This window comes from Eschscholzia californica, unplaced genomic scaffold, assembly GCF_041429995.1.
Source record: "Eschscholzia californica isolate CP2 unplaced genomic scaffold, dmEscCali1.0.p SCAF_2, whole genome shotgun sequence".
Taxonomy (NCBI): Eukaryota; Viridiplantae; Streptophyta; class Magnoliopsida; order Ranunculales; family Papaveraceae; genus Eschscholzia; species Eschscholzia californica.
Genome location: NW_028238309.1, coordinates 6,215,081 through 6,242,634, shown reverse-complemented (window position 1 = coordinate 6,242,634; position 27,554 = coordinate 6,215,081). Strand labels below are relative to the sequence as shown.

Genomic DNA, 27,554 nt, shown 5'->3' with positions numbered 1-27,554 from the left:
CTCTTGAATTCTCAATGAAAATGTTGGATCCAAAATACCACATTCAAAATCAAATTTCCCAAGAACACACTCAAATAAACAAAAGCCCATTACTAAGAACATCTTACCTTATCAAGAAGGGTCCCCATGCCCATAAAGAACCAACTATATATGAACCTTCATGAATGAAGATGCATAAAAACATTGGCAAGAACAATATGATCATATGACTACATCCCACAACTACACCAAACAAGCTATGGGACCTCCATGAAAATATCTAGTCAACCAATCTTAAGGTGACACATCATCAATTGATTTAGATATGATGACATGGACTGACAAGATAACATTAATACAGGACATCCATAACTCTTGGGAATTGGGACTAGGTAAATCTTTGAGGTATATATAATTAATTATTAATAACTTGTCTAAAATGTCAGAAGAAATCCAAAACAAGAAACCCTATTGGTTGATAGATGGATGATATGACAGATTTATATCTTCTCTCTTGGGTCCCTCATATCCAAATAATAAGGAAACCTTGAACCTACCCATACTATAAATGGATCATCCACTTCTCCTTCAACTCTTATCTCACTTAAGTTTTTTCTTCACAATCTTGTAAGAAGTCTCAATTACCACCTTCTTCACATTCAAATCATACCAAAACTATCTTACAAGTCTCACTCATGGCTGCATCTTCTCTCCTTTCATCAGCACTCTCCATCCACAAAGAGGTCAGTCTCCTGTACTATCACTACTCCGACGTAAACTAACACGAAAATTCTATTTTCTCACTTAGGTGACAAAAATGTTGACAAGTAGTGACATGGAAAACAAGTCAAAATTTCAAACTAGACTGACACGTTCGCGTAAACTAGTCAGATCGATCAATTGTGAAAACTTCCTTTCCATGACACCACTTGTCTAACTGGTCGGTGAACTAGCATTTCTCAAACTAAAAAAAGTGAAGATTAATCAGTGGTTATTAGCCTATTTTGAAATTCAAATTCTTCACCGATTAAATAGTCAATTTCCCAATTTGAGTACTAAATGACTGATTGGTGATGCATGTTTTTTCGCTTGTTTGTTCGTTTTTGTTGATAGGGCAAGTCAATTGTGTCACTAAAGGAAACAAGTTTCTTGGGTACTTCTCTTTCTGAGCATCAAAAGTCTGACTTGAATCCTACCACTCTAAGGAACAAGGTACACAATTATTTTTACTTTTGAAATGGAAACACAAATCTATTTAACCCAAAACAGAACATTGAAATACAAACTGAAATGTACTTGCAGAGAGAATTTAACCAAAGATTTGGAGGTATCAGAGCCCAAACGACAGCAACAGTAACTCCATCAATTAACCGGGCGACAGCAGAAAGGAAGAAAACCCTGAGAAAGGGCAGTGTGGTGATAACTGGAGCTTCGTCGGGCCTTGGTCTAGCCACGGCAAAGGCGCTAGCCGAGACGGGAAAATGGCACGTAATAATGGCATGTAGGGATTTCCTCAAGGCTGAAAGAGCAGCTAAATCAGCTGGAATGCCCAAGGAGAATTACACCATTATGCACCTTGACCTATCTTCCCTTGATAGTGTCCGGCAATTTGTGGACAACTTCAGACAGTCCGGTAGGCCATTAGATGCGTTAGTTTGTAATGCTGCTGTCTACCAGCCCACTGCTAGGTCTCCATCTTTCACGGCTGAAGGTTTCGAATTGAGTGTTGGAACTAACCATCTCGGGCATTTCCTATTATCTCGGTTGCTACTCGACGATCTCAACAAATCTGACTACCCATCCAAACGTCTTATCATTGTCGGCTCCATAACCGGTATTTCCCTTCTACATCTCATTATCAGTTCTGCTTTTTATCACATCTGAAATGTGATTTGACTCGAGTCATAATTCATATTGTATTTTTTTTTATCAAAGTTTTGCGTCTGACTCTTCTGAGTATAGTTAAGCCTGACTGATTTTGGATCCATTTGAGCTAGACTATATAATTAGTCCAAATTAGGAGTCCATTATCCGAACTAACTTGAAATGACTATTGTATCTCTTACTAAACAAGGTAGTCTTAGACGACTCAAATTTATACAAGTCAGACACGAGTAAGTGAGCTATCAAACGACAAAAAAAACACTAGTCAATAAGAGGATCGAAGAATTAACATGACTTGGTGGTTTTCAGGTAACACAAACACCTTGGCTGGAAATGTACCTCCAAAGGCAAACCTTGGGGATCTTCGTGGACTAGGAGGAGGACTGAATGGGTTGAATAGTTCACCCATGATTGACGGAGGAAACTTCGACGGTGCCAAGGCATACAAGGATAGCAAAGTCTGCAATATGCTAACCATGCAAGAATTCCACAGGCGATACCATGAAGAAACTGGAATCACATTCGCTTCTCTTTACCCGGGTTGTATCGCTACCACAGGCTTGTTCCGAGAGCACATCCCCTTATTCAGACTCCTCTTTCCTGCATTCCAAAAGTACATTACCAAGGGATTTGTCTCAGAAGATGAATCTGGAAAAAGACTAGCACAGGTAAGAAAATTACCATAAAAGGAGCATAACGAATGATCGACTAGTAATACCAATACAATCGATATATTTAAGAGGTTAACTCTTTCTATTTGGTTCAGGTTGTGAGCGACCCAAGCTTAACCAAGTCAGGTGTTTACTGGAGCTGGAACAAAGATTCAGCTTCATTCGAGAATCAGCTCTCGAAAGAAGCTAGTGATGTTGACAAGGCACGAAAAGTATGGGAAGTCAGTGAGAAGCTAGTTGGCTTGGCTTAAGGAGCTAGGAACTTAAGATGGGGTATATCTTGTTGCAATCTAGCTAAGGCATTGATGAGTTTGTACATTAACTATGAAAGTTGTTGAGTAGTAGTGTATAATGTGTTTTAGCTATCTAAGATCTGTAAAATTTGAGTTCAAGGAATAAAACAACTCATCCTCTCTTTTACTAATTATCTTTGTAGTTTCAACTTTCAAGTAGAAATTGCACTCGTATCTTTCTTTATCACGTCCCTTAGCCATTATCTATTCTTTCAATATGGCTTCTTTTGGATGGTCGAAACTTACCTGACACAGAAAAGTTGCTATCTGACGACCGTTATGCTTATGCCCGTTGTTCACTAGCCCTTCAGTTGCCGACCCTCTCATCATCATGTCAGCAACTTCCTTGACCTTCTAGCCGTGGACACTTGTAAAGCCCAAGCTTTACGACTTCGGAGTGACCTTTATTTTGGTAAATAGTCACCCATACATGGGTAACCAATTCCCCGTACTTACTAAGATTGTCCCCGGCTTTTCCACCCGGGCCCAAACACAAAGAGTACATGGTCTTTTTATCGTAAACACACACACCAAGAGCCTGTATAAAAGGCCTCGTGGATCAAGCAATGTGGATCAAATACTGTAACAGAGTAACAGACTTAGTCACTGAGAACCCCTTCGCGAGGAAACAATAATGATCCACGGCTAGGATTGATTTGTCAACGTCCTGTAATGTTTTTGATCACGAGAAAATCCTAGCCGTTGATTCGAGATTCCCTCCCAAATCTACCTAGATATTCTAATAGCTCTATACTAATCATGAGGAAAACCCCATTCTCCCAAAGTTATGGGACTATTTTGCCTTAGAGAGAGTTGTCTCGGCTCCTACTGTAACATGTTCTTGATGTTGCCTAGGGTTTGAAGCTCCGTTTTAAATTTCCTTTTTTAACCTAGTTTCTCTTCAGTGTTGCCTCCTGGAATCTAGTAAACATGGGAACTGTGTACTTTTTATTATTAAAAATGGCAAGTATTTCCATGTCAAGTCAAGCTATAGCTGTCAAGATGAATTTTAAATTTCCTCTTGGTTTGGAGATTCCTAGGGTGAAAAGAAGAAGAAAAGAATAACCCTAATTAACTTCAACTTGTAGAGGGATCTGAAATTGCACATCCTCTGAATGGTCTTCTCTAATACTAGTTCCTCATAAATTTGAATTCCCATCTTTGGGTTATGTTTGTTTCTGTTTTTCTCCTCTGAAAACTAGTAAAAACAGAGGAATCTCAGAAAAGAGTTAGCTTTTCCTGAGAAATGGGATTGGTGGGTATCCAAGAAAATGAGAATGGAGAGAAATTGGATAACAACTCTAACAAGTACCAGAGGATGGATATGGAGTTGATAGAAGATGATCATGAAGCCCCACTTCATCTTCATCAACAACTTCGAAGTCTAAATACCAAGAGATATGTATTTGCTTGTGCTGTCTTTGCTTCTTTCAACACTCTTCTTCTTGGTTATGGTACTCTCTCTCTCTCTCTCTCTCTCTCTCTCTGAGATCCATTTGTGTTTTAATCTTAATACTAGTCAAACCTCATTTGACCCACTCCTAATTTGACCTAATCTTTGAGGTAACTTGTTATGGTTGTAATTTGTGGCAAATCCTGTAATAACATTAGTTTTTCTCAATCTGTAGATGTTGGAGTTATGAGTGGTGCAATTATATTCATCCAAGAAGATCTGAAGATATCAGATGTACAACAAGAAATTCTTGTTGGAATTCTAAGCGTCGTCTCGCTTCTTGGTTGTTTGGGTGGTGGAAAAACCTCGGATGCTATTGGAAGAAAATGGACTATGGGTTTAGCGGCGATTGTCTTTCAAACTGGTGTGTTAGTAATGACATTCGCTCCTTCTTTCGATGTTTTAATGATTGGTAGACTTCTAGCAGGACTAGGAATCGGATTTGGAGTAGTGGTTCCTGTTTATATTGCCGAGATTTCTCCCACAGCCTCTAGAGGTTCTCTTACTTCCTTTCCGGAAATTTTCGTAAATATAGGGATCCTTCTTGGGTATATCTCGAATTATGCTTTTTCGGGGTTGCCTGTACATACAAGCTGGAGAGTAATGCTTGGTATAGGAGTTCTACCTTCAATCCTTGTTGGGTTTGCTTTATTTATCATCCCCGAATCTCCTAGGTGGTTGGTTCTACAAAACCGAGTCGACGAAGCTAGAGCAGTACTCTTGAAAACAAACGAAAATGAATCAGAAGTAGAAGAGAGACTTACTGAGATTCTTGAAGCTGTCGGCAAGACCAACCCAAAATCTGTGTGGCGTGAAATCTTGAGACCTTCTCCTTCACTTAGAAGAATGCTAATAACCGGAATTGGAATCCAATGTTTTCAACAGATTACAGGTATTGATGCAATGGTTTATTACAGTCCAACAATCTTCCGGGATGCTGGAATTAAGGATAAAAGTAAGCTACTAGCTACAACTGTTTCTGTCGGATTTACTAGAACTGTTTTCGTCTTTGTATCGATCGTTCTTATTGATAAAGTCGGGAGGAAGCCATTGCTGTATGTGAGCACAGTCGGGATGACTATCTGTTTATTCGGATTGGCGTTTACCCTTTCTGTAATAGGACATGGACAAGCTGGAATCGGGCTTGCGATTTTGTTTGTTTGTGGATATGGAGCTTTTTTCTCAGTAGGAATAGGTCCAATTTGTTGGGTCTTGGCATCGGAAATATTTCCTCTTCAGTTTCGTGCTCAAGCATCATCACTTGGAGCAGTGGGTAATCGCCTTTGTAGTGGACTTATTTCTATGTCCTTCCTTTCTGTTTCCAATGCCATTACAGTTTCAGGAACTTTCTTCACTTTCTCTGTGATTTCGGCTCTTTCAGTTGCTTTTGTTTATAAATGTGTACCTGAAACAAAAGGGAAGTCTCTTGAGGAAATGGAATTGTTGTTTGAGAAGGGAAATGGAGAATGGCAAAGAAGTGAAGTTGAGCTTGGAGATTTGGAGCATCTTGTGCACAAAGAATGAATCTTTTCTTCGAAGCAGAAAAAGTTCGAGTGACTGGATTGAGAGAAGTCCTTCAAACGAAAGTAACTTAGAGTTAGAACTTACTTGACACGAAAAGTAATATAACTAGTGAGATGGATGGAGATATTTGTATTATCGTTAATCACCGTTGTTAGACGTCAATATAAAATTTTAATGATAAGAAAATTGAAACTCAAACAACTGCTAGTGTAAATCCTCATCAGGGACTGTAGGCAGGTTAGTCATGGATTGTGGCCTATTGGCCTGACTCAACCTGAGGTCAGCTCGTTCATGTGAGTGGCTACCCGTCTGTACATACAGATTGTTTTTCTCATTGTATGAATTTGATTTGTCTAAACACGATTTTTGACTCAAATCCACCCAAAATCAACTTGAATTAGCTGTCCAGACGAATTATATATCAGTAATCAAACAATAACAAATATTGTTGATGCTAGTGCAACTGGTACAACTATTTGTTGATTCGGATTAGCACTTTCACTTTATGTAATTGGACATGAGAAGTTGTACCCATACTCACGATTTTATTTGTTTGTGGATATATGGAGCTTTTTCTCTGTCGAACTAAGTCCCATTTGTTCTGTCTTCAATTCTGAAATTTCCCCTCTTCAGTTTCGTGCTGAAGCGAGAGCACTTAGTGCAGTGGCGAATCGCCTTTCTAGTAGCCTTGTTTCCCATACCATTACAATTTCAGGAACTTTTTGGAAATCACATTTTGTTGAAAGCTATTCTTCTTAATTAAAATTCTTTGGATTAACTTTCTTCTTTTTAAGGTACTGGTATATAATACTACAAGTTGCATATGGGAACATGGAAACTGTATTTTCACCATTAATAAATGGCAATTAGCATGAACTTTCAGATCTATTAGTTTGGAGATTCCTAGGGTGGGAAAGAGGAAGAAGAGAGACTCAACTTGACTATCAGAGGAACCCATAATGGGACTTCATCTAGCTAGATAATCTTCTCTAAGATCAGATTAGAAGTTTGGATCCTCTTTCAGATCTTGAGTATTTTGATTGTGTTTATCTGCTGTGAGAACTAGTTGTTTGCTGAAAAATGGGATTGGTGGGTATCCAAGGAAATGGGAATGGAGAGAAACTGGATAAGAACAGTAACAAGTACCAGAGGATGGATATGGAGCTTGTTATAACTGAAAGTCGCGGAAGCTATCGAACCTATTCTAGAAATTGATCCGATTATGAAGATTAATCGAAAAGCTAAGTCAAAATCAAATATGCGAACAGAATTTAACGAGGTTCGGCTTTAAAGCCTACGTCCTCGGGCGAACAAGAAATCTTTATTGAAGGATAGATGAAGACGACTAACACAACCCGCAAGTTCGTCCCAAGATGGTACCGTATAGAATTAACCTTCTATACTAAATCTTCGACGACCGAGAAATTTAACACCGCTCAAAAACTATGAAAAATTTCTCTCACTCTTGCTCTCTCTCTAGCTCTCTAAAGAAGAGTTGTTGTTGCTTGTGTTGATGTGTTGATTACAAAGCACTCAACCCTTATTTATATATATTATAAGCCAAAAAATTGGAAACTGCCTATTGAGCCAAAAAATTGGAAACCATCCCAATTTTTGGAAACTGCCTGTTGCTGCCTCTTAAACCTCCTCTTCAATTTTTAGAAACTGCCTCTTACAATTCTCCACCTCGTACACAATTTGATATACTTCAAATTTTGGACGAACACCAGGATACTCCTTGTAAGATATATCTTCTTTTTGTAACTTCATCCGACTGCGCCATATGACCATGGCTGCCTACGTACCCTTTTACAGGATCAAGCCTACCGTAGTTCTACCAACCCTTCACATAAAGAAAACCTTGTCGCCATTACGCCCTTTCGGACAACTTAACACGAGCCGATTTGTAGCAATTCCAGACAATGCTGAAACTTGCTACATGTCACCACTTTAGTCAACATGTCCGCGGGATTCTCATCCGTGTGTACCTTCATGAGAGAAACATCACCTTCCTCTATGACATCTCGTACAAAGTGATACCTGACATCGATATGCTTAGTACGAGCATGATGTACCTGATTCTTCGCCAAATGGATTGCACTTTGACTATCACACCATACATCTACGCACTCCTGCTTAATCCCTAGATCATCCAGAAGACCCCACAACCACAATGCTTCCTTCACACCCTCGGCCATAGCCATATACTCGGCCTCCGTAGTAGATAACGCAACTGTAGATTGTAACATCGATCGCCAACTAACTGGAGCACCATGTACCTTAAACACATAACCAGTAGTGGATCGTCTTCTATCTAGATCGCCAGCATAATCCGAGTCAACATAACCGCTTACCTGACATGTGTCTCCACCAAAGCACAAACCCGTATCAACAGTACCCTTCAAGTACCTCAAGACCCACTTCACAGCTTCCCAATGTGTCTTCCTCGGGTTTGCCATAAACCTACTAACCACACTGACCGCCTGTGAAATATCCGGACGAGTACACACCATAGCGTACATCAAACTGCCAACTGCACTAGCATACGGTACACGATCCATATGATCCTTCTCCACCGTAGTAGTGGGAGATTGTTTTCCCGAGAGCCTGAAGTGTGGTGCCAAAGGTGTTGACACCGCCTTCGCATTCTGCATCCCGAATCGAGAAACTACTCGTTCGATGTAACCTTTCTGATTCAAGTACAGTTTCTTACTTGACCGCTCTCTCTTAATCTCCATTCCCAGTATCTTCTTTGCAGCGCCCATGTCTTTCATCTCAAACTCTTGACTGAGTTGAGATTTTAACTTATCTATCTCCACCATGCTTCGAGAAGCAATAAGCATGTCATCCACATACAAAAGGAGATAAATAAAGTCACCTTCGCGAAGCTTCTTGATGTATACACAACAATCATAGTCACTTCTGCGAAAACCATGCTTTAGCATGAAAAAATCAAATCGTTTGTACCATTGGCGAGGGGATTGTTTTAATCCGTAAAGAGATTTCCTCAAACGACATACTTGATTTTCTTTGCCCTCAACCTTGTATCCCTCAGGTTGAGCCATATAAATTTCTTCTTCCAAATCACCGTGCAAGAAGGCGGTTTTAACATCGAGTTGTTCCAGCTCAAGATCACTGTGAGCAACAATACTCAATAGCACCCGAATAGAAGTATGTTTCACGACCGGTGAGAAAATCTCATTGTAGTCGACCCCTTCTTTCTGTGCATAACCCTTGGCCACTAGTCTTGCCTTATACCTTGTACCCTTGATTTCGGAAGAATCCTCTTTCTTCTTGTACACCCATTTACAACCAATAACAGACTTACCTTCGGGCAATGGGACAACCTCCCATGTCTTGTTCTTGTGAAGAGACTCCATCTCTTCTTGCATAGCAACCAACCAACTCTCTCTCTCCTCCGCGGTAATAGCTTGTTTGAAGGTGACCGGCTCGTCGTCTTCCACCGAGAGTGCATATTCAACAAGATTTGCCTGCCCATAATGCCTAAGAGGTTTGTCTGACCCTAACCTCTGTACCGGCTTATATAACCGTTTCGGCCTAGTGTGTACCGAAACATCCTGCTGTTGTTGTTGTAAAACTTGTGTACCTTCCCCTTGAACCTCCTCATGATCGGGTTCATCAATTTCCTCATCCTGAGTATTATCCTGATGCTCCACCTGATCATGATTCCTAGAAATCCGTTGGTCTTCGATTTCTACTTCCACTACTTGAGCTTTAGTAGACCCAACATCACCACAACTAGGCACCGTAGCTTTCGCCATAGCTACAATAGATGACTCATCAAACACCACATCTCTGCTGATTACAAACTTCTTGTCTTCCGTACACCATAGCCGATAACCCTTGACTCCTGTAGCATATCCTAAGAAAATTGCCTTCTTTGCTCTATTATCAAGTTTGTTACCTTTAACATGGTAATAGGCCGTACAACCGAAAACCTTAAGTCTCCCGTAATCTGCATGTTCACCTGACCACACCTCGTAAGGTATGCCGCCATCTAAAGAAGAATGTGGAGACCTGTTCACAATATAACAAGCTGTAGCAACAGATTCTGCCCACCATTCTACGCCTAGTCCCGAATTGGAGCGCATACATCTAGCCTTCTCAAGTAGTGTACGGTTCAATCTCTCTGCGACTCCATTCTGCTGAGGTGTGTTTACTACTGTCCAGTGCCTCACAATGCCTTCCTGATTACAAAACTCCTTGAATGCCCCATCCGTGTACTCGGTCCCATTATCCGACCTTAACGTCTTCAGCTTTCGACCAGTTTTGTTCTCAACCATTGCTTTCCACACCAGGAATGTGTTGAATACCTCATTGTTATGCTTCAGAAAATAAAGCCAGACAAATCTCGAATGATCATCAACGAACGTAACAAAATACCTGGAACCACCCTTGGAAGGTAACTTTGCCGGTCCCCAGACATCGGTATGTACGTAGTCTAATACATCTTTGCTCCTGTGCTTGCTTGTAGAGAACGTCACCCTGTGTGCCTTCCCGAACACACAATGCTCACAAAACTCCATGCAAGGCTTCTTCATGTCCTTCAACAAGCCTTTCCCGCACATCAAAGATAGACCCTTTTCCGACATATGCCCAAGGCGCATATGCCAAAGCCTCGTACTAGCCGTTGGATCCCTTCCACTGATTCCTACTGCTACATCTCCCGTAATTGTTATCCCCAAAAGTTTGTATAAATTACCGTAACGAGTACCTCTCATTACCACCAAAGAACCCTTAACGACTTTTATGGAGCCATTCTCTATAATTATCTTACAGCCGTTCCGCTCCAACACACCAAGGGAAATTAGATTTTTCCGCAAATCGGGTATGTGTCTTACGTCCGTCAATGTTCTCACCACTCCATCGTGCATCTTGATACGTATTGTTCCGAGTCCCACAGTTTTACATATACTATCATCACCCAGTATAACTGTACCACCATCTATACTCCTATAGGTAGTAAACAACTCCCTATTTGGACACATATGGTGTGACGCCCCTGAATCAAGCATCCACTTATCGGAGATTTTCTCAGACACCTCTGTCACCGAGAAACATTCATCCGCCTCTTCTGACACATATCCCGCCTCTTGCATCTCTTGTTTCTCCTTGTAGCCTTCGTTCTTTTGCTTCAACTTTCTCTTTGGACAAGCCGCTTTAAAGTGGCCAAGCTCACCACAACTAAAGCACGTTTTCTTGAAAGAGCCTCTAGATTTGGATCTAGATTTCCCGCCCTTTCCCTTTCCCCTTTCATTACTCCTCCCCCTCGTTACAAACAACCCTTGTGCTTGTTCTTTGTCTACTCCACCCGACGCCATACTGCTAGTAGCAACCTTACGAAGGTCATCCGCTAATAGCGAATTTCTCGTCTCTTCCATGCTTAGACTATCACCAACAAGCATCAAAGTTTGAACAAGGTTCTCATAGGATTTAGGCAATGAAAGTAACAATATGAGGGCTTGGTCCTCATCCTCAACCTTAACATCAATATCCTTCAAATCTGAGATAATCCTGTCAAACCTATTCACATATTCCTGAATAGAAGAACCCTCTTCCATTCTACATGTGAATAATTTCGATTTTAAGTAGACCCGATTCGTTAAAGTTTTCGTCATGAAACTGCTTTCTAGCTTTAACCACACACCCGCCGCCGTTGTTTCTTCGTCTACTAGGAACGCCACGTCCCTCTCAAGACACAACATAATGGTAGCCCGTGCTTCGAGATCTAACTCTTCCCAATCCTCATCTGACATATCTCCTGGTTTCTTTCCCGTCAACGTCTTGTGTAATTTCTGCGAGATTAACAGATTCTTCATCTGCATCCGCCAATAAGAAAAATCGTTTTTCCCATTGAACTTCTCTATCTCATATTTCCCTGCTTTGACCGTACCACTTCTCGATCCCATCTTCTCTTCGTTCAATCTCAACAAGGCTCTGGTACCAATTGTTATAACTGAAAGTCGCGGAAGCTATCGAACCTATTCTAGAAATTGATCCGATTATGAAGATTAATCGAAAAGCTAAGTCAAAATCAAATATGCGAACAGAATTTAACGAGGTTCGGCTTTAAAGCCTACGTCCTCGGGCGAACAAGAAATCTTTATTGAAGGATAGATGAAGACGACTAACACAACCCGCAAGTTCGTCCCAAGATGGTACCGTATAGAATTAACCTTCTATACTAAATCTTCGACGACCGAGAAATTTAACACCGCTCAAAAACTATGAAAAATTTCTCTCACTCTTGCTCTCTCTCTAGCTCTCTAAAGAAGAGTTGTTGTTGCTTGTGTTGATGTGTTGATTACAAAGCACTCAACCCTTATTTATATATATTATAAGCCAAAAAATTGGAAACTGCCTATTGAGCCAAAAAATTGGAAACCATCCCAATTTTTGGAAACTGCCTGTTGCTGCCTCTTAAACCTCCTCTTCAATTTTTAGAAACTGCCTCTTACAGAGCTAATACAAGATGATCATGAACCCTCACTTCATCTTTCTCAGCATATTCGAAGCCGAAATACTAAGAAATATGTATTTGCATGTGCTGTATTTGCTTCTCTTAACTCTGTCCTTCTTGGCTATGGTACTCTCTCTTTCTTTCTCTTTAGATCAAAATGTTAGTTAGGATTACATAACAATGCAAGAATATAAACTATAATGTTCAAAGTGCCTTGAATATGGGTTGATGTCTAACCCGGTTCGCGACCCAATAATCGCCCCCGGCGACCCAATCTAAGGGGTTGATATCAATGTTGAAGTCGGTTTTGGGGAGAGGGTTTAAGAGACGGTTGAGTGCGAGGGTTTTAGTAAGTTACAATACTAAAACCCTTAAGAAATTGCCGTGGAGTAGGGCTCACCCATTGAACCACGTAAATCTCGTGTTAGTGTGATTGTTTACTTCTGTTATTGCTTTTCTGGTTTCTTGTTCTTCACCATAACATACAACAATATGTTTTTTTTTTCCCAATTTTTAGATATTGGAGTTATGAGTGGTGCAATTATATTCATTCAAGAAGATCTGAAAATAACAGAAGTAGAACAAGAAGTTTTGATTGGGATTCTAAGCATAATCTCGCTTCTTGGTAGTTTATGTGGTGGAAGAACCTCAGACGCCATCGGTAGAAAATGGACAATGGCTTTAGCTGCAGTGATATTTCAAACTGGTGCTTTAGTAATGACATTAGCTCCTTCTTTCGAAGTTCTAATTATCGGCAGACTCTTAACCGGAGTAGGAATTGGTTTCGGAATTATGATTACACCAGTTTATATCGCCGAGATTTCACCCACAGTGGCTAGAGGAACTCTTACTTCTTTCCCTGAAATATTCATAAACATAGGGATCCTTCTTGGGTACATCTCGAACTATGTTTTTTCGGGGTTTTCTATACATACCAGCTGGAGAATTATGCTTGGTGTGGGAATTCTACCTTCAGTTCTTGTTGGGTTTGTTTTTCATACCAGAGTCTCCTAGATGGTTGGTGCTTCAAAACCGAGTCGAAGAAGCTAGATCAGTACTCTTGAAAACAAATGAAAATGCATCAGAAGTAGAAGAAAGACTGGCCGAGATTCTTGAAGCAGCTGGAATCACAAACTCGGTGTCAGAAAAACCTGAGAAGAAAGCAGTTTGGCGTGAACTTTTGAGCCCTTCTCCTTCGCTTCGAAGAATGCTGATTACTGGATTTGGAATTCAATGTTTCCAACAGATTACAGGTATTGATGCAGCTGTTTATTACAGTCCTACGATCTTCAGAGACGCAGGAATCAAGGATAAAACTGAGCTTCTTGCAGCAACCGTTTCTGTCGGATTTACCAAAACTATTTTCATCTTGGTAGCAACTATTCTTATCGACAGAGTTGGGAGGAAACCATTGTTATATGTGAGCACGATTGGAATGACTATCTCTTTATTTGGATTAGCATTTTCTCTTTCTGTTCTAGGACATGGACAACCCGGAATTGGTCTAGCGATTTTCTTCGTTTGTGGAAATGTAGCTTCTTTTTCAGTAGGAATGGGTCCAGTTTGTTGGGTCTTGATATCGGAGATTTTTCCTCTTCGTTTTCGTGCTCAAGCAACAGCACTTGGTGCCGTGGGGAATCGTGTTTGTAGTGGCCTTATTGCCATGTCTTTTCTTTCGGTGTCTGGTGCCATTACAGTTGGTGGAACCTTTTTCATCTTCTCTTTCATCTCCGCTCTTTCCGTTGCTTTTGTTTATAAATGTGTTCCTGAAACAAAAGGGAAGTCATTGGAGCAAATCGAATTGTTGTTTGAGAATGAAAATGGAGAACGACGAAGAAGTGAAGTTGAGCTTGGAGATGTAGAGCATCTGGTTCACAAGGAATGAAAGATTTCTACGGGAAATATTCTGGAGGTTGAATTTAGTTGTAAACAGAGTGTAACCATGACGAATGAAAGCAGTAACGTAAAATTAAGAAAAGAAAAAGATGGTTTTTACATTTTTTTTGTCGACAAATTCTTCCATCAAGAACTCTAAAACAACAGCAAGAAAACAAGTTAGCATATATACCCACACCAAATTGCTGTCACATAGTCATGGAAGATTCAAAAATCTAAGCGTGATGAGCGAAAGAGTCAGATCGAGATCAACAAATCTTTTGTCTATGGAAACCCAAATCGAGTGATTAATTTACATTACCGATTGAATCATATTATATATGTTTATATTATGAATCACACTTTAGACTATAACGTTACACTCAACTGAAAGTAGTCATGAGTTTTGTTTTTTCCCTAAGTCAGATCTAAAATCTGGCTTGTAGTCTTAATTGACTCCGACTGATATATCAGAATGTCTATTTTGTCTGACTCATTTGAATGGCTGTTTTTGGGTCGGTTTGAGTTAAACAATTCAAAATCAGATGAATTAGATCGAAAATGAAAAGAAAAAGGAACATCGTTTTAATGCATAATTTTTTAGGATATTTCTCTGTACTTTTTTTCTTCGTGTCGTCATACCAGTGGGCAGGTCAGATTAAGACCAAGTGCTAGGGTTTGCCACTTTTCGGCAAATGCAAGAAAAAGAGCTCAATGCTCTTGATGGGTTTGAATGAAAAATGATAGTCTCTAAACCAACTTGCTCCTAAATTGAGCAAGTGTTTGAGAATTTGCAAACATGGAACGCAAATGCGAATTATTTGTATTTAAAGTAGCTTCTCTTATTCTCAATTTTATTAAACCGATGTCCTACGAATGCATAAAATGTGGACAAGCAAATAGCAAAAATATCGATCAATCTCAATGGTTGTAATATTTTTTCTGTCAAGCAGGTTCGGATTATACTTTACTTCCTTTTGCAGCGGGACTTCTTGCTCGTTCATCGCTAACTCCTAGATCCAATCCGAAAATTGTCTCTGATCCCACATACCCTTTTCTCTTTTCCAAATCCCCAAACTCAACTTCACTTCTTTGTGATGCTTCAATTCCCTTCTCAAACAACTTTTCAATTTGCTCAAGAGACTTCCCTTTTGTTTCAGGAACAAACTTATAAACAAAAGCAACCGAAAAAACCGAAATCACAGAGAAAGTGAAGAAAATTCCCGAAACTGTAATGGCATGGGAAACAGAAAGAAAAGACATGGAAACAAGGGTACCAGAAAGGCGATTCGCCACGGCACCAAGTGCAGATGCTTGAGCACGAAAATGAAGAGGAAATATTTCAGAGGTCAAGACCCAACAAATTGGACCTATTCCTACTGAGAAAAAAACTCCATATCCACAAACAAACAAAATCGCGAGTACAATTCCAACTTCTCCATTTCCTAATACGTAAAGAGAAAGTGCTAATCCGAATAAACAGATAGTTGTTCCTGTTATAACTGAAAGTCGCGGAAGCTATCGAACCTATCCTAGAAATTGATCCGATTATGAAGATTAATCGAAAAGCTAAGTCAAAATCAAATATGCGAACAGAATTTAACGAGGTTCGGCTTTAAAGCCTACGTCCTCGGGCGAACAAGAAATCTTTATTGAAGGATAGATGAAGACGACTAACACAACCCGCAAGTTCGTCCCAAGATGGTACCGTATAGTAATAACCTTCTATACTAAATCTTCGACGACCGAGAAATTTAACACCGCTCAAAAACTATGAAAATTTCTCTCACTCTTGCTCTCTCTCTTTAGCTCTCTCTAAAGAAGAGTTGTTGTTGCTTGTGTTGGTGTTGTTTGATGATACTCAACCCCCTATTTATATATTATATAAGCCGGTGGGGTTCTAAATTTTTGGAAACCAAAATTTAGAAACCATCCAATTTGGAAACCCAAATTGGAACCGCCTAGCATTCAAAACCGCCTCTTTCACAATTCCATGAAACTGCCAATTGCCATCTTTCTCAAACCGCCACAAGCTAAACCGCCTCTTACAATTCTCCACCTCGTACACAATTTGATATACTTCAAATTTTGGACGAACACCAGGATACTCCTTGTAAGATACATCTGTTTCTTGTAACTTCATCCGACTGCACCATATGACCATGGTTGCCTACGTACCCTTTTACAGGATCAAGCCTACCGTAGTTCTACCAACCCTTCACATAAAGAAAACCTTGTCGCCATTTCGCCCTTTCGGGCAACTTAACACGAGCCGATTTGTAGCAATTCCAGACAATGCTGAAACTTGCTACATGTCACCACTTTAGTCAACATGTCCGCGGGATTCTCATCCGTGTGTACCTTCATGAGAGAAACATCACCTTTCTCTACGACATCTCGTACAAAGTGATACCTGACATCGATATGCTTAGTACGAGCATGATGGACCTGATTCTTCGCCAAGTGGATCGCACTTTGACTATCACACCATACATCCACGCACTCCTGCTTAATCCCTAGATCATCCAGAAGACCCCACAACCACAATGCTTCCTTCACACCCTCGGCCATAGCCATATACTCGGCCTCCGTAGTAGATAACGCAACTGTAGATTGTAACATCGATCGCCAACTAACTGGAGCACCATGTACCTTAAATACATAACCAGTAGTAGATCGTCTTCTATCTAGATCGCCAGCATAATCCGAGTCAACATAACCGCTTACCTGACATGTGTCTCCACCAAAGCACAAACCCGTATCAACAGTACCCTTCAAGTACCTCAAGACCCACTTCACAGCTTCCCAATGTGTCTTCCCCGGATTTGCCATAAACCTGCTAACCACACTGACCGCCTGTGAAATATCTGGACGAGTACACACCATAGCGTACATCAAACTGCCAACTGCACTAGCATACGGTACACGATCCATATGATCCTTCTCCACCGTAGTAGTGGGAGATTGTTTTCCCGAGAGCCTGAAGTGTGGTGCCAAAGGTGTTGACACCGCCTTCGCATTCTGCATCCCGAACCGAGAAACTACTCGTTCGATGTAACCTTTCTGATTCAAGTACAGTTTCTTACTTGACCGCTCTCTCTTAATCTCCATTCCCAGTATCTTCTTTGCAGCGCCCATGTCTTTCATCTCAAACTCTTGACTGAGTTGAGATTTCAACTTATCTATCTCCACCATGCTTCGAGAAGCAATAAGCATGTCATCCACATACAAAAGGAGATAAATAAAGTCACCTTCGCGAAGTTTCTTGATGTATACACAACAATCATAGTCACTTCTGCGAAAACCATGCTTTAGCATGAAAAAATCAAATCGTTTGTACCATTGGCGAGGGGATTGTTTCAATCCGTAAAGAGATTTCCTCAAACGACATACTTGATTTTCTTTGCCCTCAACCTTGTATCCCTCTGGTTGAGCCATATAAATTTCTTCTTCCAAATCTCCGTGCAAGAAGGCGGTTTTAACATCGAGTTGTTCCAGCTCAAGATCACTGTGAGCAACAATACTCAATAGCACCCGAATAGAAGTATGTTTCACGACCGGTGAGAAAATCTCATTGTAGTCGACCCCTTCTTTCTGTGCATAACCCTTGGCCACTAGTCTTGCCTTATACCTTGTACCTTTGATCTCGGAAGAATCCTCTTTCTTCTTGTACACCCATTTACAACCAATAACAGACTTACCTTCGGGCAATGGGACAACCTCCCATGTCTTGTTCTTGTGAAGAGACTCCATCTCTTCTTGCATAGCAACCAACCAACTCTCTCTATCCTCCGCGGTAATAGCTTGTTTGAAGGTGACCGGCTCGTCGTCTTCCACCGAGAGTGCATATTCAACAAGATTTGCCTGCCCATAATGCCTAAGAGGTTTGTCTGACCCTAACCTCTGTACCGGCTTATATAACCGCTTCGGCCTAGTGTGTACCGAAACATCCTGCTGTTGTTGTTGTAAAACTTGTGTACCTTCCCCTTGAACCTCCTCATGATCGGGTTCATCAATTTTCTCATCCTGAGTATTATCCTGATGCTCCACCTGATTATGATTCCTAGAAACCCGTTGGTCTTCGGCTTCTACTTCCACTACTTGAGCTTTAGTAGACCCAACATCACCACAACTAGGCACCGTAGCTTTCGCCATAGCTACAATAGATGACTCATCAAACACCACATCTCTACTGATTACAAACTTCTTGTCTTCCGTACACCATAACCGATAACCCTTGACTCCTGTAGCATATCTTGAGAAAATTGCCTTCTTTGCTCTATTATCAAGTTTGTTACCTTTAACATGGTAATAGGCCGTACAACCGAAAACCTTAAGTCTCCCGTAATCTGCATGTTCACCTGACCACACCTCGTAAGGTATGCCGCCATCTAAAGAAGAATGTGGAGACCTGTTCACAATATAACAAGCTGTAGCAACAGATTCCGCCCACCATTCTACGCCTAATCCCGAATTGGAGCGCATACATCTAGCCTTCTCAAGTAGTGTACGGTTCAATCTCTCTGCGACTCCATTCTGTTGAGGTGTGTTTACTACTGTCCAGTGCCTCACAATGCCTTCCTGATTACAAAACTCCTTGAATGCCCCATCCGTGTACTCGGTCCCATTATCCGACCTTAACGTCTTCAGCTTTCGACCAGTTTTGTTCTCAACCATTGCTTTCCACACCAGGAATGTGTTGAATACCTCACTCTTATGCTTCAGAAAATAAAGCCAGACAAATCTCGAATGATCATCAACGAATGTAACAAAATACCTGGAACCACCCTTGGAAGGTAACTTTGCCGGTCCCCAGACATCGGTGTGTACGTAGTCTAACACCTCTTTGCTCCTGTGCTTGCTTGTAGAGAACGTCACCCTGTGTGCCTTCCCGAACACACAATGCTCACAAAACTCCATGCAAGGCTTCTTCATGTCCTTCAACAAGCCTTTCCCGCACATCAAAGATAGACCCTTTTCTGACATATGCCCAAGGCGCATATGCCAAAGCCTCGTACTAGCCGTTGGATCCCTTCCACTGATTCCTACTGCTACATCTCCCGTAATTGTTGTCCCCAAAAGTTTGTATAAATTACCGTAACGAGTACCTCTCATTACCACCAAAGAACCCTTAACGACTCTTATGGAGCCGTTCTCTATAATTATCTTACAGCCGTTCCGCTCCAACACACCAAGGGAAATTAGATTTTTCCGCAAATCGGGTATGTGTCTTACGTCCGTCAATGTTCTCACCACTCCATCGTGCATCTTGATCCGTATTGTTCCGAGTCCCACAGTTTTACATATACTATCATCACCCAGTATAACTGTACCACCATCTATACTCCTATAGGTAGTAAACATCTCCCTATTTGGGCACATATGGTGTGACGCCCCTGAATCAAGCATCCACTTATCGTAGATCTTCTCAGACACCTCCGTCACCGAGAAACATTCGTCCGCCTCTTCTGACACATATCCCGCCTCTTGCATCTCTTGTTTCTCCTTGTAGCCTTCGTTCTTTTGCTTCAACTTTCTCTTTGGACAAGCCGCTTTAAAGTGGCCAAGCTCACCACAACTAAAGCACGTTTTCTTGAAAGAGCCTCTAGATTTGGATCTAGATTTCCCGCCCTTTCCCTTTCCCCTTTCATTACTCCTCCCCCTCGTTACAAACAACCCTTGTGCTTGTTCTTTGTCTACTCCACCCGACGCCATACTGCTAGTAGCAACCTTACGAAGGTCATCCGCTAATAGCGAATTTCTCGTCTCTTCCATGGTTAGACTATCACCAACAAGCATCAAAGTTTGAACAAGGTTCTCATAGGATATAGGCAATGAAAGTAACAATATGAGGGCTTGGTCCTCATCCTCAACCTTAACATCAATATCCTTCAAATCTGAGATAATCCTGTCAAACCTATTCACATATTCCTGAATAGAAGAACCCTCTTCCATTCTACATGTGAATAATTTGGATTTTAAGTAGACCCGATTCGTTAAAGTTTTCGTCATGAAACTGCTTTCTAGTTTTAACCACACACCCGCCGCCGTTGTTTCTCCGTCTACTAGGAACGCCACGTCCCTCTCAAGACACAACATAATGGTAGCCCGTGCTTCGAGATCTAACTCCTCCCAATCCTCATCTGACATATCTCCTGGTTTCTTTCCCGTCAACGTCTTGTGTAATTTCTGCGAGATTAACAGATTCTTCATCTGCATCCGCCAATAAGAAAAATCGTTTTTCCCATTGAACTTCTCTATCTCATATTTCCCTGATTTGACCGTACCACTTCTCGATCCCATCTTCTCTTCGTTCAATCTCAACAAGGCTCTGGTACCAATTGTTATAACTGAAAGTCGCGGAAGCTATCGAACCTATCCTAGAAATTGATCCGATTATGAAGATTAATCGAAAAGCTAAGTCAAAATCAAATATGCGAACAGAATTTAACGAGGTTCGGCTTTAAAGCCTACGTCCTCGGGCGAACAAGAAATCTTTATTGAAGGATAGATGAAGACGACTAACACAACCCGCAAGTTCGTCCCAAGATGGTACCGTATAGTAATAACCTTCTATACTAAATCTTCGACGACCGAGAAATTTAACACCGCTCAAAAACTATGAAAAATTTCTCTCACTCTTGCTCTCTCTCTTTAGCTCTCTCTAAAGAAGAGTTGTTGTTGCTTGTGTTGGTGTTGTTTGATGATACTCAACCCCCTATTTATATATTATATAAGCCGGTGGGGTTCTAAATTTTTGGAAACCAAAATTTAGAAACCATCCAATTTGGAAACCCAAATTGGAACCGCCTAGCATTCAAAACCGCCTCTTTCACAATTCCATGAAACTGCCAATTGCCATCTTTCTCAAACCGCCACAAGCTAAACCGCCTCTTACAGTTCCGATTGTGCTCGCATATAGCAACGGCTTCCTCCCAACTCTATCAATAAGAATAATTGATACCAAGACGAAAATAGTCCTAGTAAATCCGACAGAAACAGTTGCAGCGAGAAGCTTGGTTTTATCCTTGAGTCCAGCATCTTGGAAGATTGTTGGACTGTAATATAATATTGCATCAAGACCTGTAATTTGTTGGAAACACTGGATTCCGATTCCAGTTACCAGCATTCTTCGAAGCGAAGGAGAAGGTCTCAAGAGTTCACGCCAAACTCGAGATCTCGGGTTGGTCTTACCAGCTGCTTCAAGAATTTCAGTTAGTCTCTCTTCCGCTTCTGATTCCTTCTCATTTGTTTTCAAGAGTACTAATCTAGCTTCGTCGACTCGGTTTTGAAGCACCAACCACCTAGGAGACTCTGGGATGAAAATCAAAGCTAACCCAACAAGAAATGAAGGTGGAATTCCCACACCAAGCATTATTCTCCAGCCTTTATGTAAAGAAAAACCCGAAAAGGCATAGTTTGAGATATACCCAAGAAGGATCCCTATGTTTATGAAGATTTCAGGGAAGGATGTAAGAGAACCTCTAAGGCTTGTAGGAGATATCTCGGCAATATAAACAGGAATGATAAGTACTCCAAATCCGAACCCAACTCCAACTAGAATTCTTCCAATGATTAAAACTTCGAATGAAGGAGAGAAGGTCATTACTAAAACACCCGTTTGAAAGACAACTGCAGCTAAACCCATAGTCCATTTTCTACCGATAGCATCCGAGGTTTTTCCACCACCTAAACTACCAAGGAGCGAGACGATACTTAAAAGTCCGATAAGAATTTCTTGTTGTATATCGGTTAGCTTTAGATCTTCTTGAATGAATATAATTGCACCACTCATAACTCCAACAGCTGCAAATGGGAAAGAAAAACAAATCACAAGACCATATTATAGTTAAACGTTTTTCGATTGCTTATAAAGAAAAACTAAAAACAGAGTGAGGGAGAGAGTACCATAACCAAGAAGAACAGAGTTAAATGAAGCAAAGACAGCACAAGCAAATACATATCTCTTAGTATTTGGGTGGCTTCGGAGTGAGCCTTCATTATCTTCATTCCCATTTTCTTGAATACCCATCTCTCAGGAAAAGCTAAACTTCTTTGCTATTACTAGTTTTGAGAGCAGAAAAACAGAAATGAAAGTAATTACAATATCAAAAGGAGGATGCAAACTTATGAACTAGTATGAGAGAATGAGTATCTAGAGAAAACCAGGGTGTGGTCCCTGTGCATGCAAGTGGGGTACTAGTTTGAAAGAATATTCTTGAAATGAGAAATGCTATTTGGTTCGAATTTTGGAGCCAACCACAGACCGAACCGTGATATGACCGTTTTCAATTAGTCAGCCTATTTTTTTTTCACATAGGTTGACTAATTGGAGCCGGCCATGTCACCTTTGAGCCTATAGTCGGCTACAAAATTTGGGCCAAATAGCATTTTTGTCTTGCATTTTTGTTCATCAATACGAGTACAGTTTTTTTTTAAGCATACAAGTATAATTTACATAGTTCAACAAAAAAAAAAAAGTACAATTTACACATTGAATCTTGGGGTAATAAGCTCTGAAAGATTCCTTCCTCTAAGGGTTAATTCTTGTTAGCCTCCATGATGCTGACTAATTCACCATTTTAGTCCCTCTGAGTGTCCAATAAGTCCCTCTAGATCCCTTCAGAAAAGTTCTACATGCATGTGGAAAATTTGTACTTTAGTTAGTATAACTAAGAATGCTACATCTAGGTTCTCTGGTGATCTATGGAATTGGTTTTAAGTCCGATGACAACAAGCTTAAGAACTAACTAAAAGTTTCATACATATCATTTTCCAACTTTTTCTTTTTTTTTTTATATTTTTCTTTCTGGCCTCTCTCTCTATTTCAATTCTTCTTATTTGATTATTTCTATAACTTTTTTATGTCTCTTCATCTCTCTTCTATTGAGAGCCTCTATTAGACGAGGTCCTCAAAATCAAAAATTTTATCGACAAAATAAGAACTTCTTCTCTGATCATCGTATTTAAATCAACACTTTCTTCTTCTTCTCCTTTGATTATTTTTTTTTCTCCATCTTGTGTGTTTCCATGTTTTGTTTAGGGCTTTCATTCTCTCCCATTATAAGGAAAAATATTATAACAATGTGGAAATATCAACTAAGTTAGACGGTTAACGTGCTCATCACATCTTCATGATGTATCAATGTTTTGTAACGACTATCGTAGATCTTCTCAAAAAAGAAAAAAAGAACTTCACTCCAAATTTCATTTGTATTGACCTCTCACTAACTTAATCTCCCATTGCCCCGCGCGTTCAAATCCCACCCATCACTTCCATCACACTCAACCATACCAAAACTACAATCTAGACTACCATCAATAAGAGCTTTGGGCGTGATCATTTGTACATCTAAAATATTTGGACTAAAAATATAATAAAAATAAATAAATAATAGACCAAATTTCATTTCAATTTTTTAGTCAACTCTTTATCCACACCCTACTCATTTATACTCAAATCTAACGGACGGTATGAATTTCAAATTTCAAATCTAGAGGAGCCAAGTAAATCCCCCACCATAGATTGAATAGCTTCTTTTTGCACTTTAATCACTATACACGTTTCCCGTGGCTTTCTCTCTCTTCTTCCTCCACAAAAGCAACAACAAGAGTTTTATAGAGAGAGAAGAAGAAGAAGAAGGAGAAGAATTAATGGCGTCTTTTGATGAGTTTAGTCACGACGGAGAAGATAACAACAGTTACGTAGGTTACTCAAATTTCGACGCTGATGAAGAAACCAAAGTAGAAGAAGAAGAAGAAAATCACACAATCGATGATGAATCCAAGAATCGTGATGGTTTTCCAACAGATGAAGATGTTTCCGTCGATCATTTTGATCACGACGTAGATGGTTTTCCTCTAACTGAACAACTCTTTGGCGTTGTTGGTTCATCTGTTGTTGTTGATGATGATTCGACTCTGTTCACGCCGATATCGGAATCGAACGGTCACGAGAAGAAGGTGTACGGTGATGGTGGTGACGTTGATGGTGTTTTTGCTGCTGATGATGGACCTGTTCTTCCTCCTCCGACTGAAATGGAAGCTGAGGAAGGAATTGTTCTTCGTGAATGGCGTAGGTGAGTTTTCTGACTTCTTGGTTTTTCTTTTATCGAGAACTCAAATGTGCCTTTAGTTTTTAGGGTTTTTTTGTGGTTGTGTTTCTTATTGTTGGATTGAGTTTCTTTTGGCGAAATTAGGGTTGAATTGTTTGTTTTTTGAGTTATAGCTTTTAGTTGGATTCTGAAATGAATTTCTAGGTTTTATTTTGAGTTCTTATTATGATTTAGGGTTTAGTTGAAAATGAAGAAACAGAAACTGAAAATAGTGAAAGGTAATTTAAGTTAGTTTACTACTGTTCCAATATTCCAAATTGTAAAAGTCCCTTACAATTTGAAGACATAGTAATCATTTATCTAATAAAATGCTTAACCACTATTCTTTTTGAAGAGATATCTAAGATCAACTCTACAAATGTTTCAAACTTTCATCCCTAACGAGTGTCTATCGAAATAAATTTGAAAAAGGTAAAATTTTAAGGAGAAGGGGAAACATTTTGAAAGTCACCTACCAAGTGTTTAAGATGACTTTCGTCCCCATGGCATCGCCCATAGAGCACGACCCGTCTGTGTCCTTGGGAGAGTGGGGATTGGCACGCTGCAAATATTTATTCAAGAGTTGTAGGTTTGTGGATTATAGTAAGGTCAACATTAGAGCCGCGTCAACTCTCCACCACGTTCGATTGGGACAATGCCAAAATTAGGACTTCCCAGTTCAATTTTGACCCAATTGAGATCAATAGTTTGTGAATAATGACTCGTGTCTTTATAGCTTCTTAAATAGGTGTAGTATTCGACCGCAAAAAAATGTTGGCACATCTCTTTACTTCATCAAATAAGGAAGATATAATTGATATTCTAAGTCCAAAAAATGGGTCTAACTCAAAATTTTAGAAAAATGTAAACATTATTTTACGAGTAGGTTATGCAGTTAGGTATGTATCAAGTCATAAGAATTTAAGGCAAAATGTAGTTGAGTTGACCTACTTGATTGTTACGTGTTTCATGTTGCAGTGACTTTTGGTTTCTTTAAAGTATACAAATATGAATTTTTTGGGACAGGTTATGTTTAGATTCAGCGTGTCCGATACTCAAATTATGTTTTGATTAGTTCACATGGTTTGTTTTTAGTTTCATATAATATTTTTGAAACTTCATGTGGTCCGTCAAAAAGAGATAGTGGATGGTTGTCCTAGTTCGGTGTTGTTATCTTTGTTCAGGTGTGTGTGGTTCTCGACATATCCTACTCCATTGGAGTTTCACAGATATCACATTAATTATGCGTACTCCATTATTTCCCTTGAACAAATGTCTCTACAGTTCATCATAAATTCATACACTTTTTTATATGGTTAAATTTTGTTAGGTTGGCGAGTCACTTACTCGGTTACCCTTGTGTAGGAAGTAAAGAGAGATGGTCTCGGTTTTTCCATAGCGAAAAAGTGTTACAAGCTGATATGAATCTTGTCATTGTACTCGAGTATCTTTTTTTTGTTTTGCAATTCTGGTCTTATTTGGATTCTGGCCATTAGGTTCATTTGTCTATTTATCCCTTTATGCTGGTTTTTGGTTTCATCATGCTTCAGTGCCTCTACTTTTATATGTCCAATTGTGATGCTTCATATATACTGAGGATCAAATAGGAGTCGATATGAATTGTGAAATTAAGTTCTATCGACAATGTTTTTCACTGAATAGGAATCGTGCTTCTGAAGTGAAATGAAGTTCTGTCGACAATGGGTTACTTAATTCATTTATTTATGAAATAGTTGAAACTGATACACCTTCACAACTAAATGATGATAGAGTAACTTAGTTATCTGTTGGGTTTTCAGACAAAACGCAATTCAGCTTGAAGAGAAGGAGAAAAGAGAGAAGGAAATGGTGGCTCAGATTCTCAATGAAGCTGAAGAATATAAAAGAGCTTTTAATGAGAAAAGGGAGCTTAATTGTCAAACTAACAAAGTCACCAACAAAGAAAGAGAGAAGGTAAATCTTGAATCCACAAACAATTTCTTTCCATAGTACTCATTGGCTTTCCGTTAACCCTAACAAATTTTACACTGTGGCTTTGTATATGGCAGCTATACTTGGTTGATCAAGAGAATTTTTACAAAAACGCGGACAAACAGTACTGGAAATCAATATCGGAGCTCATTCCACATGAAGTCCCAAGTATAGAGAAGAGAGGAAAGAAAGCGTCTGAGAAGAAGAACCCAACGGTTGTGGTCGTTCAAGGCCCGAAACCTGGGAAACCCACTGATCTTTCTAGAATGAGGCAACTACTCTTGAAGCTGAAGCATGAAACTCCATCTCACTTGATACTATCACCACCCGTGTCTGCCGAGAATAAGAAGGATGGAGCACCGGCTGCTGCTGGCGTAGAAGACGGTGCAGTTGATAAGAAGTTAGCTGCAGAGTCTGAACCCATTTCTGCTGCATGATTTTTTTTATGTCATTAGGTTTTCGTTCTAATGGTTGATCATTTGAACCTCATGTTTCGAAAACTACCAGAGTCGTAGTAGGAATAAGAAACAGATATAGTCTAGATCAGATCTCTCTATGAACTGTATGCAGGTTTACTGACTTTTATAATACTAAAATTTGAGAAATTTATAGACTATCACCATTTCTAGTCTTCTCAGACCATGGATTTGGTGATAACTTATAAAGAGGTATACTATTTTATAACATTTGTTTTAACATTCTTTCATTCATTACCTCCAAGCAATATTTATGTTTACACGTAGAAATGGATATTCACATTCACATATACTTCCATGAGATTTTTAGGGTTTTCTCTTTGGCTATGAATATTCACTCTTCTTTATGATCAGCCAAATGTATGAGTCACTCTTATCTGTTTTTAGAGTTAATTTAAATTTAGCCTTCACTTTGTGATGTATTTGTCGAGCAATCCAATTGGCTCGCAGGACCATATTTCTATTAATCAACTTGAACCCTTGTTAATTTCTTCTCTCTACCTTTCATATTCTAAAGTAATGTCCTTGTGTCCTCTCTCTTTATCTATGAAACCGAAATTGACATTCTTTGTTGAAACCTAAAACTCCATCGAAGTTTCTGAATTTAGAGAAACCCCATCTAGTGATATGACACGAAGGTACTACTTTCGATACAAAAGGTAAAAAGATCGGGGCTAAATTATGACTAACCGTTTTTTTTATGAAAACAAGGACACATTAACACTCCAAGTTCAAACCGAAACTTTAAAAAATAAAATTACAATCAAGCGATGGAAACTAGTTTAATTAGAAAGAAAAAAGATAGAGAAGAGACGGAGTGAAAGATAGACAAAAGAAAACAGCAGAGTAAAAA

General features: G+C 39.8%; 3 protein-coding genes and 2 pseudogenes across 3 annotated transcripts; 4 read left to right on the top strand and 1 right to left on the bottom strand.

Moving 5' to 3' along the window:
* The first annotated feature begins 325 nt into the window (after window positions 1-325).
* On the top strand, window positions 326-2,958 carry LOC147555670 (protochlorophyllide reductase, chloroplastic-like). Its single transcript, XM_086663339.1, has 5 exons — window positions 326-722; window positions 1,093-1,191; window positions 1,282-1,813; window positions 2,173-2,531; window positions 2,630-2,958. Exons 1-5 carry the CDS (start codon window positions 675-677, stop codon window positions 2,783-2,785), a joined length of 1,194 nt encoding a protein of 397 aa, XP_086519465.1. The 5' UTR covers window positions 326-674; the 3' UTR covers window positions 2,786-2,958.
* A 613-nt stretch (window positions 2,959-3,571) lies between these two features.
* On the top strand, window positions 3,572-6,002 carry LOC147555669 (putative polyol transporter 4). The gene is made up of 2 exons (XM_086663512.1): window positions 3,572-4,281; window positions 4,456-6,002. The coding sequence occupies exons 1-2, from the start codon at window positions 4,074-4,076 to the stop codon at window positions 5,802-5,804; spliced, it is 1,557 nt and encodes a 518-aa protein (XP_086519638.1). The 5' UTR covers window positions 3,572-4,073; the 3' UTR covers window positions 5,805-6,002.
* An 882-nt stretch (window positions 6,003-6,884) lies between these two features.
* On the top strand, window positions 6,885-14,278 carry LOC147555668 (putative polyol transporter 4 pseudogene; annotated as a pseudogene).
* Window positions 14,279-15,120: 842 nt separating this feature from the next.
* On the bottom strand, window positions 15,121-22,192 carry LOC147555667 (putative polyol transporter 4 pseudogene; annotated as a pseudogene).
* Window positions 22,193-23,692: 1,500 nt separating this feature from the next.
* Window positions 23,693-26,909, top strand: LOC147555666 (clathrin light chain 2-like). Its single transcript, XM_086663338.1, has 3 exons — window positions 23,693-24,239; window positions 26,054-26,207; window positions 26,303-26,909. Exons 1-3 carry the CDS (start codon window positions 23,815-23,817, stop codon window positions 26,660-26,662), a joined length of 939 nt encoding a protein of 312 aa, XP_086519464.1. The 5' UTR covers window positions 23,693-23,814; the 3' UTR covers window positions 26,663-26,909.
* The last annotated feature ends 645 nt before the right edge of the window (window positions 26,910-27,554 follow it).

Excerpts from the sequence above, each read along its gene's own strand:
- LOC147555666 (XM_086663338.1), top strand. The coding sequence starts at position 23,815 with ATGGCGTCTTTTGATGAGTTTAGTCACGACGGAGAAGATAACAACAGT. Across the intron at positions 24,240-26,053 it reads GTTCTTCGTGAATGGCGTAG|ACAAAACGCAATTCAGCTTG; the intron begins GTGAGTTTTCTG and ends TTGGGTTTTCAG. Across the intron at positions 26,208-26,302 it reads CCAACAAAGAAAGAGAGAAG|CTATACTTGGTTGATCAAGA; the intron begins GTAAATCTTGAA and ends TGTATATGGCAG.
- LOC147555670 (XM_086663339.1), top strand. The coding sequence starts at position 675 with ATGGCTGCATCTTCTCTCCTTTCATCAGCACTCTCCATCCACAAAGAG. Across the intron at positions 723-1,092 it reads CACTCTCCATCCACAAAGAG|GGCAAGTCAATTGTGTCACT; the intron begins GTCAGTCTCCTG and ends TTTTGTTGATAG. Across the intron at positions 2,532-2,629 it reads CTGGAAAAAGACTAGCACAG|GTTGTGAGCGACCCAAGCTT; the intron begins GTAAGAAAATTA and ends TATTTGGTTCAG.
- LOC147555669 (XM_086663512.1), top strand. The coding sequence starts at position 4,074 with ATGGGATTGGTGGGTATCCAAGAAAATGAGAATGGAGAGAAATTGGAT. Across the intron at positions 4,282-4,455 it reads CACTCTTCTTCTTGGTTATG|ATGTTGGAGTTATGAGTGGT; the intron begins GTACTCTCTCTC and ends CTCAATCTGTAG.